Raw genomic sequence first — 19,341 nt, 5'->3', positions numbered from 1 at the left:
ATCTGGGGAGGTGGATCTTGTCCACTCCTTTTTACTGCTGTCTTCCCTACTTGACCAGCAAATCCAGTCACAGAGCCAGGCTAGGGGAAAAGCATCATTTGAAGGGTTGTAGAGGAAGTGATGTTTAACTGGGACTTGGGAAGTCAGGGGTTCCTATCTTCATTCAGTTGTGACGCTATCTGGGGGATTAGCTCAGTGTCACATTGTGGGGATAACATGGAAGAGAAGAGCCCTGGTAGTTTGAGTACCTGGGAAGAAGGGCAGGATATAAATGTAAAAAACAATCTTTTCATTTAAGTAGCATAGCAACCTGTTCTCAATTTCAGTGTGGGCCTTCAAGCTTTGTTAGATCAGTCCAAGGGTTAAAGTAGAGTACCCAGGAACAGTAATTGAATTTTCAAAATTATAAATTAATTGCACTAAGGTGGCTAAGATATGAACCAGAAAGTCCCTGCAGCAAATTTTGCCCCTGTTGTGAGCGTACTAGGTAAAGGTAAAGGGACCCCTGACCATTAGGTCCAGTCGTGACCGACTCTGGGGTTGCGCGCTCATCTCGGTCTATAGGCCAAGGGAGCCGGCGTTTGTCTGCAGACAGCTTCCGGGTCATGTGGCCAGCATGACTAAGCCGCTTCTGGAGAATCAGAGCAGCACACGGAAACGCGTTTACCTTCCCGGAGCGGTACCTGTTTATCTACTTGCACTTAGATGTGCTTTCGAACTGCTAGGTTGGCAGGAGCAGGGACCGAGCAACGGGAGCTCACCCCATCACAGGGATTTGAACCGCCGACCTTCTGATCGGCAGTCCTAGGCTCTGTGGTTTAACCCACAGCGCCACCCGCATCCCTCAGCATACTACATGGCTGAAACGGGAATAATACTGGTCTGCCTTGCAGTAAGGATTATTGATTATGTGTATGACGTTCTATACAAATGTTGGTGATGTTATGATTATCTTAATTTGGCTGTCATTTAGACCAGAAAGTAAACTTCCTTTGACAGAAGCAGAGCATATCATTTTGTGGCTGTTGTTGTTGTTTTTGGTAAAATAATAGCACAAATATTGGCCAGAATAATCGTAAGCAATGAAATACAGTGGATTTTAATGCTTAGGCATGTTGACTTGCAGGAATTTGATTTTCACGTCCGGTGGCCTGGAGTGAAACTTCTTACAGTGCTATTGAAACAGCAGGGCCCCCAAGTGCAACAGATAATCCTAGTCAGCCCCATGGGTAAGTATTTACCGTATTTTTCGCTCTATAACACGCACCCAACCATAACACGAACATAGTTTTTAGAGGAGGAAAACAAGAAAAAAAAATTTTCTAAACGAAACAGTGGATGTATGATTTTTGTGGTTCATGCTGTGGCCACAGACATGTGATCTGACGGTGAGTTTGAGGTAGCCCAATGCAAAAATCCTGAGGATCCATGTGGACCCATGCTTTGTAACCACGTTTTAAGTGGGGAGGGGAGGAAAAGCACTCAAGGGCCAAGGAACACCCGTGGGGTGGGTGGAGAAGGATGCTGTTAATAATGCAGAAGAGGGGTATAAGAGGAGAAGCAAGCAGGCTCTGCTTCTCTCCCTCCTCCCCTGCTCGCTGAAAAACTTTGCTGCTATTTAGCCAGCTGAGTGGGGAGGAGAGAGGGACAGAGAGCCTGCTTGCTTTAAAGGAGCCAACCGGACAGGAGCCGCTTACACTCCTCTCCCCTCCTCTCCCGCTTTGCTCCTTTAAAGCAAGCAGGCTCTCTGTCCCTCTCTCCTCCCCACTCAGCGGCTCTTCTCCCTCTTTGCTGTTTCAAAGCAAGCCACGAAGGAGGGAAGGAAGGGGAACCATGGATCCTCTGCTCACAACTGCAGCAGATCCCCCCGCCATCTGTAGGCATTCGCTCCATAACACGCACAGACATTTCCCCTTACTTTCTAGGAGGAAAAAAGTGAGTGTTATGGTGCAAAAAATACGGTATTTTATTTTAAAACATTTCTATATAGCTTTTCAGATGCAGTGACCTCCCAAAGCAGTTTACAGTAAAAAAATAAACATCAGTAAAAATCCATACAATAAAGCAAGGAAAGTCCAGCAAAAGAAAAACTTCTTAAGAACCAAATAAAGCCATCCATCAAGGCATACTATCCTGGACACATGAAAAGATTTACATCATCATAAACTTTATTGCACTAGCCAAAGGCCATGGCATCATTCACAAAGGAAACAAAAACAGCAATAACCATAAAAACATCAGGCACTGCAAATACAATAAACCACGGTCACGTCTGCTAGAAATTATTTGTTGCATACGATGGAATAGCAGTTGGTTCTCAGATAGAATGGGCCAGCTTAAATATCCGAATCACCTTTGCAACTGACCAGTATTTTATCTAGTTCTTTTCTCCTGATCTTCTTAGCTGCCAACGCATATAGTGCTACTTTATAAGTTACGAAGTCGTCAGTATCACTCAGCAGCCATTTCACCCTTTCCGTCCTGTTCAAGTGTGTTCCGTTTGTAAGCAGGGGTTTTATAAATCGGACTTTTGGTTCTATATATAGCGGGCATTGCAATAAATAGTGGTACAGGTCCTCTATGTAAGTCTCTCCTTGTACTGTACGAATTAAGTACTTAACCTGAGGTACCACTGTAAAAGCGATTCTTAGTACGGCAAGTGGGAGCTTTGTCAGATAACTAGCTCGGATGTACTCCGTTTTGATAAGTGGGAACCATAGTGAACTTTTGGTAGAGGCAATCGTGGTTAAATCCCTTTCTGCATCGGACTTGAAGAGACAATCTCTTAAGTGTCTCTTATCCATCTTCATGATCACCTGAAGATCTTGTACAGTGGTACCTCAGGTTAAGTACTTAATTCGTTCCGGAGGTCTGTTCTTAACCTGAAACTGTTCTTAACCTGAAGTACCACTTTAGCTATTGGGTTCTCCCGCTGCCACCACGCTGCTAGAGCACGATTTCTGTTCTCATCCTGAAGCAAAGTTCTTAACCCGAGGCCCTATTTCTGGGTTAGCGGAGTCTGTAACCTGAAGCGTATGTAACCTGAAGCGTATGTAATCCGAGGTACCACTGTAATCGAAATTGGGTCAAGAGGCGTTGGGTGCCATGCTTCCAACATTTGGTCTCTTCTTGTTCTGTGTGGGACATAGCAGGGAATCTCTCCTCCGAGAGAGACTGAAGTCTTGAAAAGATTTTCGCTGGTGCAGAAAAGATAAAATTATGCACCAGACAATCCTTTATGGGGAGCACATTCCATTAGCAAGTGCCACAACTAAAAGAAGGTCCTATTCCGCTTCCACACCCATCCCACCAAGGGGTGTGGTGTGGTCCAGCATCAGGGCTTCTAAGGATGCTAATAGTTAAGTCAAATACTCTTGTGGTAGGTGGTCCTTGAAAAAGGTAAAGGTAAAGGGACCCCTGACCATTAGGTCCAGTCGTGTCTGACTCTGGGGTTGCGGCGCTCATCTCGCTTTATTGGTCAAGGGAGCTGGCGTACAGCTTCCGGGTCATGTGGCCAGCATGACTAAGCCGCGTCTGGCGAAACAGAGCAGTGCATGGAAACACCGTTTACCTTCCCGCCGGAGCGGTACCTATTTATCTACTTGCACTTTGAAGTGCTTTCAAACTGCTAGGTTGGCAGGAGCAGGGACTGAACAACAGGAGCTCACCCCATCGCAGGGATTCAAACTGCCAACCTTCTGATCGGCAAGCCCTAGGCTCTGTGGTTTAACTCACAGCGCCACCCGCGTCCCGGTCCTTGAAATACTGTGCTCTAAAGCCATTTACGGTTTTAAAGCTAAAACCAGCACCCTCAATTTGGCTTAGAAACTGATCCGAAGCTAGTTCAGCTGTTCAAGATTGACTGACTAGGTATGTTCAACATGCCTGATCCCACTGAGCACAGAATACAGTGCTACCTCGGGTTAAGTACTTAATTCGTTCCAGAGGTCCGTTCTTAACCTGAAGCTGTTCTTAACCTGAAGCACCACTTTAGCTAATGGGGCCTCCCGCTGCCACCGTGCCGCTGGAGCACGATTTCTGTTCTCATCCTGAAGCAAAGCTCTTAACCCGAGGTACTATTTCTGGGTTAGCAGAGTCTGTAACCTGAAGCGTACGTAACCTGAAGCGTATGTAACCTGAGGTACCACTGTACAGTAGATAAGTTACTGTCTAGTTTCTGAACTAGGCTGTGTTGCGGTAATCCAAACAGGATATTACCAGGCTGTAATTACTGTGGCCAGGCTATTTTCATCCAGGAGAGATTCATCAACGTAAACGGGTGAAAGGTGCTTCATGCCTTCAAGGCCACTTGACCTCTCAGAGATAAGCCCAATAGCATCCTCCAACCTGTGAATCCGATGCTCCATCCAGAGCAGCCTGAACACATTTCTGCCTCTGAAATGTAGCCAGAACATCTGCTAGGCTGTAGTGATACAAAGGGGAGCGTCCACAGCTTTTTAAGGTCTCTGAATGCTGGTAAGCCATTCCAGAAGTTGCTGTTTTCACAGGTTTTTTAAGTGTGACACATCTCACAGTGTGAATGCAGAAATTCTTAGGTTCAGTTCTTGGCATTTTTAGTTAAATGGATCCCCATTTGTAGGGCTGGGAAAGGTCTCTTGGCTGAGACCCTTGAGATCCATTGCCCGTTAGAGGAGAAAGTGTTTGGCTTTTTAGCAGCAGGTTAAGGCTTTTGAGGAATTATGATAATTGTTAGAGAGAGAGAGAGAGAGAGAGAGAGAGAGAGAGAGTGTGTTTGGAGGAATATTGTTTTGTTAGGGGAATATTGTTTTGCTAAACATAATAGAGTGGTACCTTGGTTCTCAAACTTAATCCGGTCCAGAAGTCCTTTCCAAAACCAAAGCATTCTAAAACCAAGGTGTGCTTTCCCATAGAAGGTAATGCAAAACGGATTAATCTCTTCCAGACTTTTAAAAACAACCCCTAAAACAGCAATTTAACAAGAATTTTACTACCTAACAAGACCATTGATCCATAACATGAAAGCAATAAACAATGTACTGCAGTCACACAATCAATCAATCAGTAGCTGAACTGGGTTCCACACAGCCGCAAAAACAAAAATGCAAAATAAATAGCAAAACAAGACAGACCTCAGGGTAACACTCAAAACAGAATTGTGGCGCTCAAATCGAAAGCACAACACTCAAAATGGAGCACATTTGGCTTCCAAAAAAAGTTTGCAAACCGGAACTTTTACTTCCGGGTTTGCAGTGTTTGGGTTCCAAAGTTGTTTGAGTACCAAGGCGTTTGAGAACAAAGGGACCACTGTAGTTGTTTTTGTTGTATATGGAAGCCACCTGGAGACTTTCTGTATGGCAAATAAGTTGAATAATAATAATAATAATAATAATATAATAATAATATTTTTTATTTATACCCCGCCCTCCCCAGCCAAGGCCGGGCTCAGAGCGGCTTACAAGCAATAATAAAAACAAGATGAGTGATTACAACTTAAAAACAAAAATAAAATACAACATTAAAATAATGGAACATTAAAATATTAAAATGGAGCCTCATTGCAGGAGAAGGAAAAGAAAAAAGAAAAAGGGGGCGGAGGGAATCAAATTGGCTCCAATCCAAAGGCCAGGCGGAACAACTCTGTCTTACAGGCCCTGCGGAAAGAGATCAGATCCTGCAGGGCCCTGGTCTCATGAGACAGAGCGTTCCACCAAGTTGGGGCCAGTGCTGAAAAGGCCCTGGCTCTGGTTGAAGCCAATCTAACTTCCTTAGGGCCTGGGACCACTAGGGTGTTGTTATTTATGGACCTTGAGGCTCTCCGTGGGGCATACCAGGCGAGGCGGTCCCGTAGGTACGAGGGTCCTAGGCCGTGAAGGGCTTTAAAGGTCAAAAGCAGCACCTTAAATCTGACCCTGTACTCCACCGGGAGCCAGTGCAGCTTGAAAAGCACTGGATGAATATGCTCCCATGGCAGAGACCCTGTGAGGAGCCTCGCTGCAGCATTCTGTACCCGCTGGAGTTTCTGGGACAGCTTCAAGGGCAGCCCCGCGTAGAGCGAGTTACAGTAGTCAAGCCTGGAGATGACTGTCGCATGGATCACTGTGGCCAGGTCGGGGCGGGAAAGGTAAGGGACCAACTGCTTGATGCGGCGAAGGTGGAAAAATGTCGCCTTGGCTGTTGCTGTGACTTGCGCCTCCATGGAAAGGGAGGCGTCAAGGATTACACCCAAACTCTTAACGGAAGGTAATGGCACTAATTGGGCCCCCGCAAGAGAAGGGAGTTGGTCCCTCATCCCCATGCTATCCCGACCTAGCCATAGGACCTCTGTCTTTGAAGGATTTAGTTTCAATAAATAATAGCAACAGCAATAATAATAATAATAATAATAATAATAATAATAATAATAATAATAATAATAATAATAATACTGTATTTTCTGGCGTATAAGACTACTTTTTAACTCAGGAAAATCTTCTCAAATGTTGGGGGTCGTCTTATACACCGGCTACAGCAGCAGCTCCTGCAGCAACTCCCCACCAAAGGATAAAACGACAGCAAATTAAATCAGAGGACACCAAGCTCTCTAGATGAAGCAGAAATACGCTTGAAAATTGGCCCCAGAAGCCCCCGGCCACTGGGAAGTGGAGCGGATTTCCGAGCCGGACTGGAGACTGTTTTTTTAATTTTTATTTGGTGTGCGTTGGAAGAGGGGTAGTCTTATACGGCGAGTATATCCCAAACTCTGTATTTAAACTGGAAAAGTTGGGGGGTCGTCTTATAACCCAGTCGTCTTATACACCAGAAAATACGATGATGATGATGATGATGATAATAATAATAATAATAATAATAATAATAATAATAATAATAATAATTGCATACCTTTTGACTTGCATTAAGGTAGCTTTATATGCCTGAGCATAACGATATTTTGTCACGGTTCTCTCTTTTAGGCGTCTCAAGGCTGATGGACCTGCTAGCAGATTCTAGAGAGGTCATACGGAATGATGTAAGTAGAAAATAACAGAGTGTACAGTTGTAGCTAATCATATTTTCATTTTTATTGCAAATACAACAGATTAAAAAAGGGGGGTGGCATCTTACATTAACAATAAGAGCAACGCATCAGTCCTAATTTATATATCGATATAAGCAGTCCATATGTCCAAATAGATACCCAAACTAGATTATTGATTGTAAGATATTTGTTCAAGTTTAGAAAGCGCATTAAGATCTTCAGGGCATCGCATAATGGATAGTGGGTGTTGATCCTTCCAATCCTGACAGTCACACGCACAGCAGCACACGCCGGCGCTCGTCTGATTCTGCTGAATGGGACCTTGCTCACTTGAACATTGGTGTATCATTTAAAGCATGGGTAGGCAAGGTAAAGGTAAAGGGACCCCTGAACATTAGGTCCAGTCGTGGCCGACTCTGGGGTTGCAGCGCTCATCTCGCTTTACTGGCCGAGGCGTACAGCTTCCAGGTCATGTGGCCAGCATGACTGACCCGCTTCTGGCGAACCAGAGCAGCGCACGGAAACGCCATTTACCTTCCCACCAGAGCGGTACCTATTTATCTACTTGCACTTTGACGTGCTTTTGAACTGCTAGGTTGGCAGGAGCAGGGACCGAGCAACGGCAGCTCACCCCGTGGCGGGGATTTGAACCACTGACCTTCTGATCAGCAAGTCCTAGGCTCTGTGGTTTAACCCACAGCACCACTCGCGTCCCCATGGATAGGCAAACTAAGGCCCAAATCCAGCCCATTTGCCTTCTAAATCCGGCCCGCGAACGGTCTGGGAATCAGCGTGTTTTTACATGAGTAGAATTTGTGCTTCTATTTCAAATGCATCTCTGGGTTATCTGTGGGGCATAGGAATTCGTTCATTTCCCCCCAAAAAATATAATCCGGCCCTCCACAAGGTCTGAGGGACAGTGGACCAGCCCCCTGCTGAAAAAGTTTGCTGACCCCTGATTTAAAGAAACTGGTTTTTTCCAGAGTTTAAGTTTTGCTGGTCACTTCTGTCTTCCTTTTTCTCCCATAGGGTGTCTTGTTACTTCAGCAGTTGACAAAAAGTAATGCAGCCATCCAGAAAATAGTCGCTTTTGAAAATGCCTTTGAGAGGTTGTTGGATATCATAACGGACGAGGGAAACAGTGACGGAGGTGTGCCTTGAAAGATGCGCTCTGTCATCATAGCTTATGCAGCACTGAATGTCAGACATGAACCTGTTCAGTTTCAGATCTGGGTTAAGGAATCCTGGTTAACCCTTTCGCAGCTTGCTTTCTTTGCAATGTCTTACTGAATTCTAGGGAACAAAGGGGGAGAAAAAAGAGCGTGAACACCTTGTGGGTCAAAGCCTAAACCTTATTACCTCATTTTGTGGTGGGATAATGAAACTTAATTTTAAATAGCCAGTGCTCATAGCTTCCTTCATAGCCTAAAAGTGTGATGGGGAAGCCAATGGCATTTAATTATGGTAGTGCGGTTTTAATTTTACACTCTTTGCTCTTCTTACTCTTCACCTTGCTAAATATTGCTTTAATTGTTTTTTGAAAGGTCTTGACTGCTTTCAGTATCCTTGTTAGGGTTTGAAAACAGTCCATGAATGTTCTTATAACGGAAATAAATAAATAATCTAGACAGATGGGCTCCGTACATCATAACATAAGAATTGGTTCTAAAATGTATTTACGTAGTGAAGGCCTTTTAGTATCTCATAAAATTTTAGTGCCACAAAATACTCATTCTGCATTTGTAAGAAATCATTCTTTTAGTGTGTCAGCCCCCACACTTTGAAGCTCCCTAACTCATGATAACAGATGCCTTCACTGTAGTCTTTTCGGCGCCTAGATGCTAGCAATAGTATTATGCGGCGCTAAAATTTTACGGAGTAATTCTGACTATTGAAACTAACATGCTTCGACGCTTCTGTCCTTTCAGGCATAGTTGTGGAGGATTGTCTTCTCTTGCTGCAAAATTTGTTGAAGAACAACAATTCCAATCAGAATTTCTTTAAGGAAGGTTCCTATATTCAGCGTATGAAGCCGTGGTTTGAAGTTGGCGACGACAATTCTGGGTGGTCAGCTCAGAAAGTAACCAATCTTCATCTGATGCTCCAGGTAAATGCTTCTCAGCGTAATGTAATGGCCAGCAAAGTGACTTGAGGTCAGATCTGTTGTGTTCACCTCTATACAGTGGTGCCCCGCAAGACGAATGCCTCGTAAGACGGAAAACTCGCTAGACGAAAGAGTTTTCCGTTTTGGAGTTGCTTCGCAAAACGAATTTCCTATGGGCTTGCTTCGCAAGACGACAATGTCTTGCGAGTTCCTGCGGGGGGTTTTTTCTCCCCCCCCCTTTTTCTAAGCCGCTTATCAGCTGATCCGATCAGCAGATAAGCCGCTAATAGCGCTAATCCGCTAATCCGTCAATGGGCTTGCTTCGCAAGACGAAAAAACCGCTAGACGAAGAGAATCACAGAACGGATTCTTTTCGTCTTGTGAGGCACCACTGTATCATGATGAAGGAGTGCTTTGACTTTCATGTAATTCGACATAGTTCTGTCTTGTGAAAAAGGAAAGTTCCTCGGGTGGATTTTTAGCATGTGTATATGACGCTATATGAAATCCTTTTCAGCTGGTCCGAGTACTGGTGTCCCCCACGAACCCTCCTGGTGCCACGAGCAGTTGTCAGAGAGCCATGTTTCATTGTGGGTTGCTGCAGCAGCTTTGTACAATCCTGATGGCAACTGGAGTTCCTGCTGATATTCTTACTGAGGTAAGGGAGTAGAAGGAAGGTGGTGCATTTAGTAACAATAAACTCCGTAGCTGAGAACAGATCTGATCAGGCAAGGAGAGGATGATATGGATTTGGATGCTTTTAAGAGCAGGTCAGGGACGCGGGTGGCGCTGTGTTCTAAACCACAGAACCTAGGGCTTGCTGATTAGAAGGTCAGCGGTTCGAATCCCCACGACGGGGTGAGCTCCCGTTGCTCGGTCCCTGCTCCTGCCAACCTAGCAGTTCAAAAGCACGTCAAAGTGCAAGTAGATAAATAGGTACCGCTCCACCGGGAAGGTAATCGTGTTTCTGTGCGCTGCTCTGGTTCGCCAGAAGCGGCTTAGTCATGCTGGCCACATGACCCGGACACTGTACGCCGGCTCCCTCGGCCAATAAAGCGAGATGAGCGCCGCAACCCCAGAGTCGGTCACGACTGGACCTAACGGTCAGGGGTCCCTTTACCTTTAAAAGCAGGTCGCTGCTGGGTCAGATCAGACACGTATCTAGTCCAGCATTGTGTTCTTACAGCAGCCAGACAAATGCCTTTGGGAATCTCACAAGCGGGACATGAGTGCAGCAGCACTTTTCTGCTTGGGATCCCCAATGCAACTGGTAAGAACATAAGAGTCCGCTGGAGATGTTGGAAATGTGTCCTTGGGGTTGTGCAGCTGAATAGTTCCCATAGTTCCATTGTTATGAATATCCTTCATTTTAAGAACTAAGGTGTAAGAAAACCAATAGTGGACTATGAACTCAGTCAAAATTCCTTGAATGCATTATAGTAGTGATGCACAGTCTCAGTTCACACAGGCATGACTTATCCCTGGATAACGTGTGAGCTGTTGCTGAACAGCATTACTTGTCAATCGATAGCTCAGTCAGTAGAGCATAAGACTCATAATCGCAGTGTCGTGGGTTTGAGCCCTACATTGGCCAGGAGTTACCCACATTGTAGGGAGTTGGGCTAGAGTCTAGATCATGGGTAGGCAAACTAAGGCCCGGGGGCCAGATCCGGCCTAATTGGCTTCTAAATCCAGCCCACGGATGGTCCGGGAATCAGTGTGTTTTTATATGAGTAGAATGCATCCTTTTATTTAAAATGCATCTCTGGGTTATTTGTGGGGCATAGGAATTCGTTCATCCCCCCCCCCATATAGTCCGGTCCCCCACAAGGTCTGAGGGACAGTGGACCAGCCCCCTGCTGAAAAAGTTTGCTGACCCCTGATCTAGATGATACTCGTGGAATTGTAGAACTCTACAATTCTCTTGACCGTTTGATGCTCAAATGCTACCTATAGTGTCTCTGTCACAAAGGCAAGTCATCAAATGATGAGCATGAAACCAGATGCATTAGGATTAATGCCCCCAAAAAACAACCATGCGATGGTACAGTTGAGGCTAGAGCGGTTGCTCTGCCTTGGATCATTTATCCCTTCCCCTTGCTCCTCCCTATAATTTGAACTGGCAAATAAAGGGATTCTTTTCACCCTCAGAAAACTTGGCTCTTTGTTTTTGCCTACTTTACATTCTTCACTGAAACAGTTTCATGCTGAGAACAAGACCTGCAGAAAGCATGTGCTAGCACATACTCACAGAAACACAAAGCAATGTGCATGTTTTTTAAAGGTAAAACGACCCCTGACCATTAGGTCCAGTCGCGGATGACTCTGAAGTTGTGGTACCCATCTCGCTTTACTGGCCGGGGGAGTTGGTGTACAGCTTCCGGGTCATGTGCCTAGCATTACTAAGCCACTTCTGGCGAACCAGAGCAGCGCACAGAAACACTGTTTACCTTCCCGCCAGAGCGGTACCTATTTATCTAATTGTACTTCGTGCTTTCGAACTGCTAGGTTGGCAGGAGCAGGGACCGAGTAACGGGAGCTCACCCCATTGCAGGGATTCGAACCGCCGACCTTCCAGTTGGCAAGCCCTAGGCTCTGTGGTTTAACCCACAGTGCCACCCGCGTCCCTGCATGTTTTATAGCGTTGCATAGTTCTGAAGATCTGAAGCTGGGACCAGTTCATTGTACTCTCGGTTCTGATGGTTCAGTAACCTGCTTTTACTTTGTTGCCTTCTAGACCATTAACACTGTGTCGGAGGTCATTCGCGGGTGTCAAATGAATCAAGACTACTTTGCTTCAGTAAATGCACCTTCAAACCCACCAAGGTAGGGTAAGGAAAATTTTGATGCCCTTTATTGTAAACATAAATAGCAAGATGTTTGCAACTGGAATTGATTGGTGTAAAACCAGAAATGTGATCAGAAACGGGCAAAAACAGAAGCCTCTGGCGTTTCATGAAGCTTAATTTGCAGCGACCTTGTGAAGCTATTTCCATGACAAGGCTGACCATTGATCCATATCGCTCATTGTTGTCGGGACCTTTGGTTTTGTACCTCGGGAATGAGAACAAAGAATGTTTTGTTTCCTGACATAAGTTATATCCACCAGTGGCACTCCACTGCCATTTCCATTTTCAGTTAGAAGGACTTGGGATTAAAGGTTGGCGCCAGTTCTGAAAAGTTTTATCAACTTGCGGAAGCTTTCCAGGGCCCTTTGGCAGGGATCCATCTTAGATCTGCTGCCTGAGAGCCTCAACTGAGGCAGCCAGGTATTGAACCGGGGACCTCTGAAGGTAAATGTGCTCTGCTGCTGAAATGGGGATCCTCCTCCAGCTTCTGTATAGCCCATCCTGGATTACTCCCTCTAGCTTTCACAGCAGTGTAGCTCACTCTTCTTGTTTGGAAATGCAAGCAGGAGCACTGGCTGTCTTAAGCAGAGCTCCTTGTAGGTAGGTGTACCAGCTTGGACCCAGTGTGGTGTAGTGGTTAAGAGCGGTGGACTCGTAATCTGGTGAACCGGGTTCGCGTCTCCGCTCCTCCACATGCAGCTGCTGGGTGACCTTGGGCTAGTCACACTTCTCTGAAGTCTCTCAGCCCCACTCACCTCACAGAGTGTTTGTTGTGGGGGAGGAAGGGAAAGGAGAATGTTAGCCAATTTGAGACTCCTTAAAGGGAGTGAAAGGCGGGATATCAAATCCAAACTCCTCTTCCTGTTATGAGCATAGCTACTTGGGTGGAAAGTCGACTTGGCATGTGTACTTGGAGTGCGCAGACAGAGAATCCCTATATGCAAGGGGGAAAGAGCTTAAGGAAGCATTTTCTTGCCAGCTGACAAAACACCAGCAGCGGAATAGATTTCTCTTTGATCCCTAAGTGGGTTAACATTGCATTCTAGCTTTGAGTGCTGTTCGCATTTGATCTGAGCTGTTACAGTTGTTCCTTGGAAGAACTTTGGAACATAAGAAGGTGCGTTATACCGTATTTTTCGCCCTATAGGACGCACTTCCCCCCCCCTCCAAAAATGAAGGGGAAATGTGTGTGTGTCCTATGGGGCGAATGCAGGTTTTCGCTGAAGCCTGGAGAGCGAGAGGCGTCGGTGCGCACCGACCCCTCTCGCTCTCCAAGCTTCAGGAAGCTATCCGCAAGCCTTGCGCGCCCGGCGGGAGTTCCCGCGGGCTTGCAAGGCTTGCGGGCTTGCAAGGCTTGCGGATAGCAGCCTGTTCTGGGGGCTGGGGGGGATAATTTTTTTTTATTCATCCCCCCCCCAAATGAGGTGCGTTCTATGGGCCAGTGCGCCCTATAGGGCAAAAAATACGGTATATACCAAGACCAGACCACTGATCCATCTAAGTCAATATTTTCTACGCTCACTGGCAATAGACAAGGGTCTCTTCCTGCCTCACCTGGAGAATGAACATGAGACCTTTTGCATGTAAAACATGTGATCTACCACCGAGCCACAGCCCTTCGTGAAAACAAAGGAGAATCAAGACGTCATTTGATGGCTGGTGGGGAATCCATGCTTCTCCTGTTTTCTAATGGCAAGGCTGGCATCTCATTGAGCTGAAACTTTATAGCTGTACAAACAGGCCACTTTGGGTCTAGGGTTGTTGTTATTTTGTAGTCCTCTTAAGTCAGGGTAGCCACCCTGGTGCCATCTGGATGACGTTGGGTTCCCCACTTCCATCTGCCCCAGCCAAGGTAGCTAACCGTCCAGGAACATGGGAGCTTTAGTCCACTGCCATCTGAAGTGCATTCTGTCACTTACCTGTGCTCTGATTTCTGCAAGACTTCCTTTCAGTCTTTAAGAGGACTTCCATAAGCACCTGTTGCAATCAGCGTAACTGTTTCTTTGCTTTGCATAAGAATCTAGTGCTGGTGTTTTTATTCATTTGTTTATTCAAATATATTTTGTGTCCTCATTTTGTGTTTTTATGTTTTGAACTGCCCTATGATCTTCAGATGCAGGGCAGTATACAAATTTAATAAGTAAAAATAATAATGGATGTGCTTATTGTAGAATCACATGGTTCAGCAGCCTCTGTTGGTTAATATGTCTGCTCTTAGCTGATGTTTCAGTTTGTTGGAAGCCACCCAGAGTGGCTGGGGGGGTGCCCAGTCAGATGTTTGACATATACAGTGGTGCCCCGCAAGACGAATGCCTCGCAAGACGGAAAACCCGCTAGACGAAAGGGTTTTCCGTTTTTGAGCTGCTTCGCAAGACGATTTTCCCTATGGGCTTGCTTTGCTTTTGTTCCGATTTTTTTCCACTCCCCCCCCCTTTTTCTAAGCCGCTAATCCGCTAATAGCCTTTTAGCCGCTAATCCGCTAAGCCTTTAATAGCCGCTAAGCCTTTAATAGCCGCTATAGCACTAATCCGCTAATAGGGTTGCTTCGCAAGATGAAAAAACCGCTAGACGAAGAGACTCGCGGAACGGATTAATTTCGTCTTGCGAGGCACCACTGTAGATAAATTATTATTAATAATAATCATTCAAGTCTCCAAGAGAATTATTGTTTGTATACTTGCATACATTTTTTTTAAAAACCCAAACTAATAGATTTTCTTCTTTTAAACTTGACAGGCCTGCAATTGTAGTACTACTTATGTCGATGGTGAATGAAAGACAACCATTTGTGCTGCGTTGTGCAGTCCTGTATTGCTTCCAGTGCTTCTTATACAAGAACGAGAAAGGGCAAGGAGAAATTGTGTCAACACTTCTACCTTCAACCATTGATGGTATAGAATTTTAAATATGTAGCTGTAGTTTTATGAGTGAGGCTTTTCAAATGTTTTTTGGAAGCCGAACATCCGATGCGGCTTCCAGTTGACTGCAGGGAGCTCCTGCAGCCAGTCGGAAGCTGCGCCTTGGTTTTCGAACGGTTCCAGGAGTCGAATGGACTCCTGGAACGGATTAAGTTTGACAACCAAGGTACGACTGTATTTGACATGTTTCGGATGTACAGTGGTACCTCGGGTTACATGCGCTTCAGGTTACAGACTCAGCTAACCCAGAAATAGTACCTCAGGTTAAGAACTTTGCTTCAGGATGGAAACAGAAATCGTGCAGCGGCGGCAGCAGGAGGCCCCATTAGCTAAAGTGGTGCTTCAGGTTAAGAACAGTTTCAGGTTAAGAGCGGACCTCTGGAATGAATTAAGTATGTAACCAGAGGTACCACTGTATTTTAAATGAACTCCCAGGGATTTAATTTTATATATATATATATAATTTAAATACATTTTTTTGTTTCATTGTGTGCCTCCTATTGCAGCTACTGGGAATTCCGTCTCGGCTGGCCAGCTGCTCTGTGGAGGACTCTTCTCTACAGACTCTCTTTCCAACTGGTGCGCGGCTGTGGCGCTGGCTCACGCCTTGCAAGAAAACGCCACTCTGAAAGAACAGCTGCTAAGAGTGCAGTTGGCAACCAGTATTGGCAACCCTCCAGTGTCCTTACTCCAACAGTGCACCAACATTCTGTCTCAGGTACAGCGTTTACGTTTTGTGTATCTCACGTTAATCGTTCTCTTGTTAAGCTGGGAAATAACGGTACTTTATATCAGGAAGTGCCGTTCTCTTCAATCGAAAGGAGGCTGCCGGTCATTTTAAATTTCATGCTACAGTGGTGCCTCGCAAGACGAAAAGAATCCGTTCTGTGATTCTCTTCGTCTAGCGGTTTTTTCGTCTTGCGAAGCAAGCCCATTGACGGATTAGCGCTATTAGCGGGTTTTAGCGGCTTATCTGCTGATCGGATCAGCTGATAAGCAGCTTAGCGGCTTAGAAAAAGGGGGGAGGGGAAAAAAACCAGCAGGAACTCGCAAGACATTGTCGTCTTGCGAAGCAAGCCCATAGGAAATTTGTTTTGCGAAGCACCTCCAAAACGGAAAACTCTTTCGTCTAGCGAGCTTTCCGTCTTGCGAGGCATTCGTCTTGCGGAGCACTGTAATTGTTTTTGTTGTAACAAGTCAAGGTGCCTAGTGAATTATCTCGGACACAAGAGGTTGCACACGATCTCCTTCGGTTCCTGTTGAATTGCAGTTAGCGTGCTGGACGTAATAGGATGGGTAAAGTCAGGCTCTCTGGCGTAACAAGCAACACCTGTGGCTTATGTAACACAAAGAACGGCGGGTTGCTGAGAACTAAATAATGTAGGCAAGTGGATCTGCAGACCTTCAACAGAACTGGCAATCAAAATATGCATAATAGATTGGGGGCTTGGGCAGTATTAGCATTTGAGTTGCTTTCTGACAAGATGCCAAGAATTGTGTGGTTACACCAATTCCTGTATTAACTCTGTACTTTGCTAAACAAGCGGAGGCCAAACAGGTTCGCGTTCTTCCTGTTGTCCCCCCCCCCGCCCCCATCTGCCCATTACGAAAGATAAATCTTCTCCACTTCCCAGTGGGGAGGAGTTGCGTCAGACCGCGTGGCCACCCATTCTCCACCGGGGGCGGGGGACTTTGTCCCCCGTTGCCCGGGGGGTCCCGGCCACGTCAGAGCCCGGCCGGCCAATCCGCTGGCCGGAGGGGGGCATGGCCGGGGCAGTTTAAACCGAGGAGCGAGCTGGAGGACTTCCTCTTGGATCGCTTCCTCCCCCTACTGGTGGTTTACCTTTACCGGACTTCCTGCACAGCACGCAGGAGTCAGATATAGTCAGGTCCAATCAATGCCTAAGCCAATACCGCTCACATTCTGTAATTCAATAAAGTTGTGGCCAAATTTGCCCAATAACATAAACTTAATATTTGTGTCCTTGTGTGAGTTATTTCCCAACGAGGGGGTGGTTGCTGGGTCTCGACATGCAATCTGTTCCTTGATAAGCCTTGAAATGGGCTTTTCAGGCTTTTCTCTTGCTTGGTATGGAGCGCAATAAATCACAATTGCCTACTTATGTAATGAGCAATATCCTGTTTTGCATTTGGGGGAAACAGCATGGGTAGCTGCCTGCATACAAGCACAATATGATCCCCGTGAGTCAGATTTGATTTATATAAGCTGCAGAATCACCAGACCTCTGGGCTCCTGCGCTGCCTTCCTTCTCATGCAAAATAAGGTAGTGATCAGGCTGCACCAGAAATGGCCAGTGCTAATTTATTTAATTTTAATCTGTATGCTTCCTGCGATATAAATATACATGGGGCAGCTCCCATCAGTGAAAATAAAAACAAAACATTTAGAAGTTAACCCTGCATTGTGTAAGTGTATATAATAGACCTATAACATTCCCTTCTCATTCTTAATGTATGATTCACAGGGTGATAAGATCGACAGACGGGTATGTATTGGTTCGCCTGGAGCTTGGATCACACTAGGGTGTTTCTGCTCTCTTAGCTTTGCCGTGTGTTGTATGAAATAACTGCTTTGAAGTTTTTCCCCTCCCCTACTTAACAGTTTGGTGTTGCTGCCCAGTTTTATTTCCAGTAACCAGCTCTCTTTCTCTACTGGTGCTCTTGGGAACTGTGGTGTGGGAAACTTGGTTGTTACGGTGTTTTCTTTCTCCACAAGCGGAGGCTTTGCACAGCCAGTGTGGTGTAGTGGTTAAGAGCGGTGGACTCGTAATCTGGTGAACCGGGTTCGCTTCCCCGCTCCTCCACATGCAGCTGCTGGGTGACCTTGGGCCAGTCACACTTCTTGGAAGTCTCTCAGCCTCACTCACCTCACAGAGTGTTTGTTGTGGGGGGAGGAAGGGAAAGGAGAATGTTAGCCGCTTTGAGACTCCTTCGGGTAGTGATAAAGTGGGATATCAAATCCAAACTCCTCCTCCTCCTCCATGGGTAGACGGCTTTCTCAGTGTGGATTTAGTGTCACCTTTGCAAGAGGTTTAATCAACATTTGAAGCTATTAAGTAGTAGTGTACAAAAAATATAGGGATGCGGGTGGCGCTGTGGGTTAAACCACAGAGCCTGGGACTTGCCGATCAGAAGGTCGGTGGTTCAAATCCCAACGACGGGGTGAGCTCCCATTGTTCGGTCCATGCTCCTGCCAACCTAGCAGTTCAAAAGCACACCAGTGCAAGTAGATAAATAGATACTGCTTCGGCAGGAAGGTAAACGGGGTTTCCGTGCGTTGCTCTGGTTGGCCAGAAGTGGCTTAGTCATGCTGGCCACATGACCCAGCAGCTCTCTTGGCCAATAAAGCGAGATGATCGCCGCAACCCCAGAGTCGGCCACAACTGGACCTAACGGTCATGGATCCCTTTACTTTTTACTATACAAAAAATATAGGGACTAGGTGGTGCTGTGGTCTAAACCACTGAACTTCTTGGGCTTGCCGATCAGAAGGTCAGCGGTTCGAATCCCTGCGACAGGTGAGCTCCCGTTGCTCAGTCCCAGCTCCTGCCCACCTAGCAGTTCAAAAGCATGCCAAAGTTCAAGTAGATAAATAGGTACCCCTCCGGCGGGAAGGTAAACGGCGTTTCTGTGTGCTGCTCTGGTTTCGCCAGAATCAGCTTAGTCATGCTGGCCACATGACCTGGAAAAACTGCCTGCGGACAAACATCATCTCCCTCGGCCAGTAAAGCGAGATGAGTGCCGCAACCCCAGAGTCGTTCGCGACTGGACTTAACTGTCAGGGGTCCTTTACCTTTCCCCTTTCTTTCCCTGAGAGCTGCATAGGGTGAACAGTTATACCCCACGCTGCACAGTTCTCAAATCCATGAGTGCCTGAGTTTGGTTGAAAAGTGTATGCATATCTATGTGGGACTAAGTGCCACTGAATTCAGGGGAGCCTATTCCCAGATGGGATTGCATCCTTGGTTTCTGTGGACTGAGACCTTAATGTTCTGTTGCGGGACGAAGGAAATAATTCATCTTAGAATCACAGAATTTTAGAGTTGGGAGGGACCCTGAGGGTCATCTAGACCAGCATTTCCCAACCTTGGGCCTCCAGCTGTTTTTTGGACTACAACTCCCATAATCCTCAGCTAGCAAGACCAGTGGTCAGGGATGATGGGAATTGTAGTTCGAAAACAGCTGGAGGCCCAACGTTGGGAAACACTGAAACCCCCTGCAATGAAGGAATCTCAACGCGCAGTCCTCCATCCGTAAAGCTCTTAGTCTAAAAACAGAGATCTTGCTTGTTTTGATAAATCATCTCCGGTATAGAAATAGACAAGACAGATTAGTTTGCCAGCTGATGTTTTGACTGCTGCAGATGTATGCAAAATTTAACAAGGGCCTTGTGTTTTGTTACTTGAAGGTGAACTCCTTTGGGGGTATGAGCAGGAACCCTCCCGTTAAATG

The 19,341-nt window shown here is 46.1% G+C and overlaps 1 protein-coding gene across 4 annotated transcripts in view; it reads left to right on the top strand.

Annotated features, from left to right (window-relative positions):
• USO1 (USO1 vesicle transport factor) overlaps positions 1 to 19,341 on the top strand; it is a 53,381-nt gene that overhangs the window by 16,631 nt on the left and 17,409 nt on the right. For 2 of the 4 annotated variants that reach the window (XM_081166187.1, XM_081166186.1), the window contains 9 exons: positions 1,127 to 1,229; positions 6,933 to 6,988; positions 8,027 to 8,147; positions 8,926 to 9,104; positions 9,619 to 9,759; positions 11,839 to 11,927; positions 14,687 to 14,841; positions 15,375 to 15,586; positions 17,355 to 17,375. In XM_081166187.1, coding sequence (XP_081022313.1) covers positions 1,127 to 1,229; positions 6,933 to 6,988; positions 8,027 to 8,147; positions 8,926 to 9,104; positions 9,619 to 9,759; positions 11,839 to 11,927; positions 14,687 to 14,841; positions 15,375 to 15,586; positions 17,355 to 17,375 — 1,077 coding nt within the window. The remainder of the gene's footprint in view (positions 1 to 1,126; positions 1,230 to 6,932; positions 6,989 to 8,026; positions 8,148 to 8,925; positions 9,105 to 9,618; positions 9,760 to 11,838; positions 11,928 to 14,686; positions 14,842 to 15,374; positions 15,587 to 17,354; positions 17,376 to 19,341) is intronic. The other 2 variants (XM_081166189.1, XM_081166188.1) reach the window with 1 other exon arrangement.

The sequence above is a fragment of the Podarcis bocagei genome, assembly GCF_964188305.1.
Source record: "Podarcis bocagei genome assembly, chromosome: 13".
NCBI lineage: Eukaryota > Metazoa > Chordata > Lepidosauria > Squamata > Lacertidae > Podarcis > Podarcis bocagei.
Note: the sequence above shows the minus strand (reverse complement) of the source record. Positions and strands in the feature narration are given on the sequence as shown.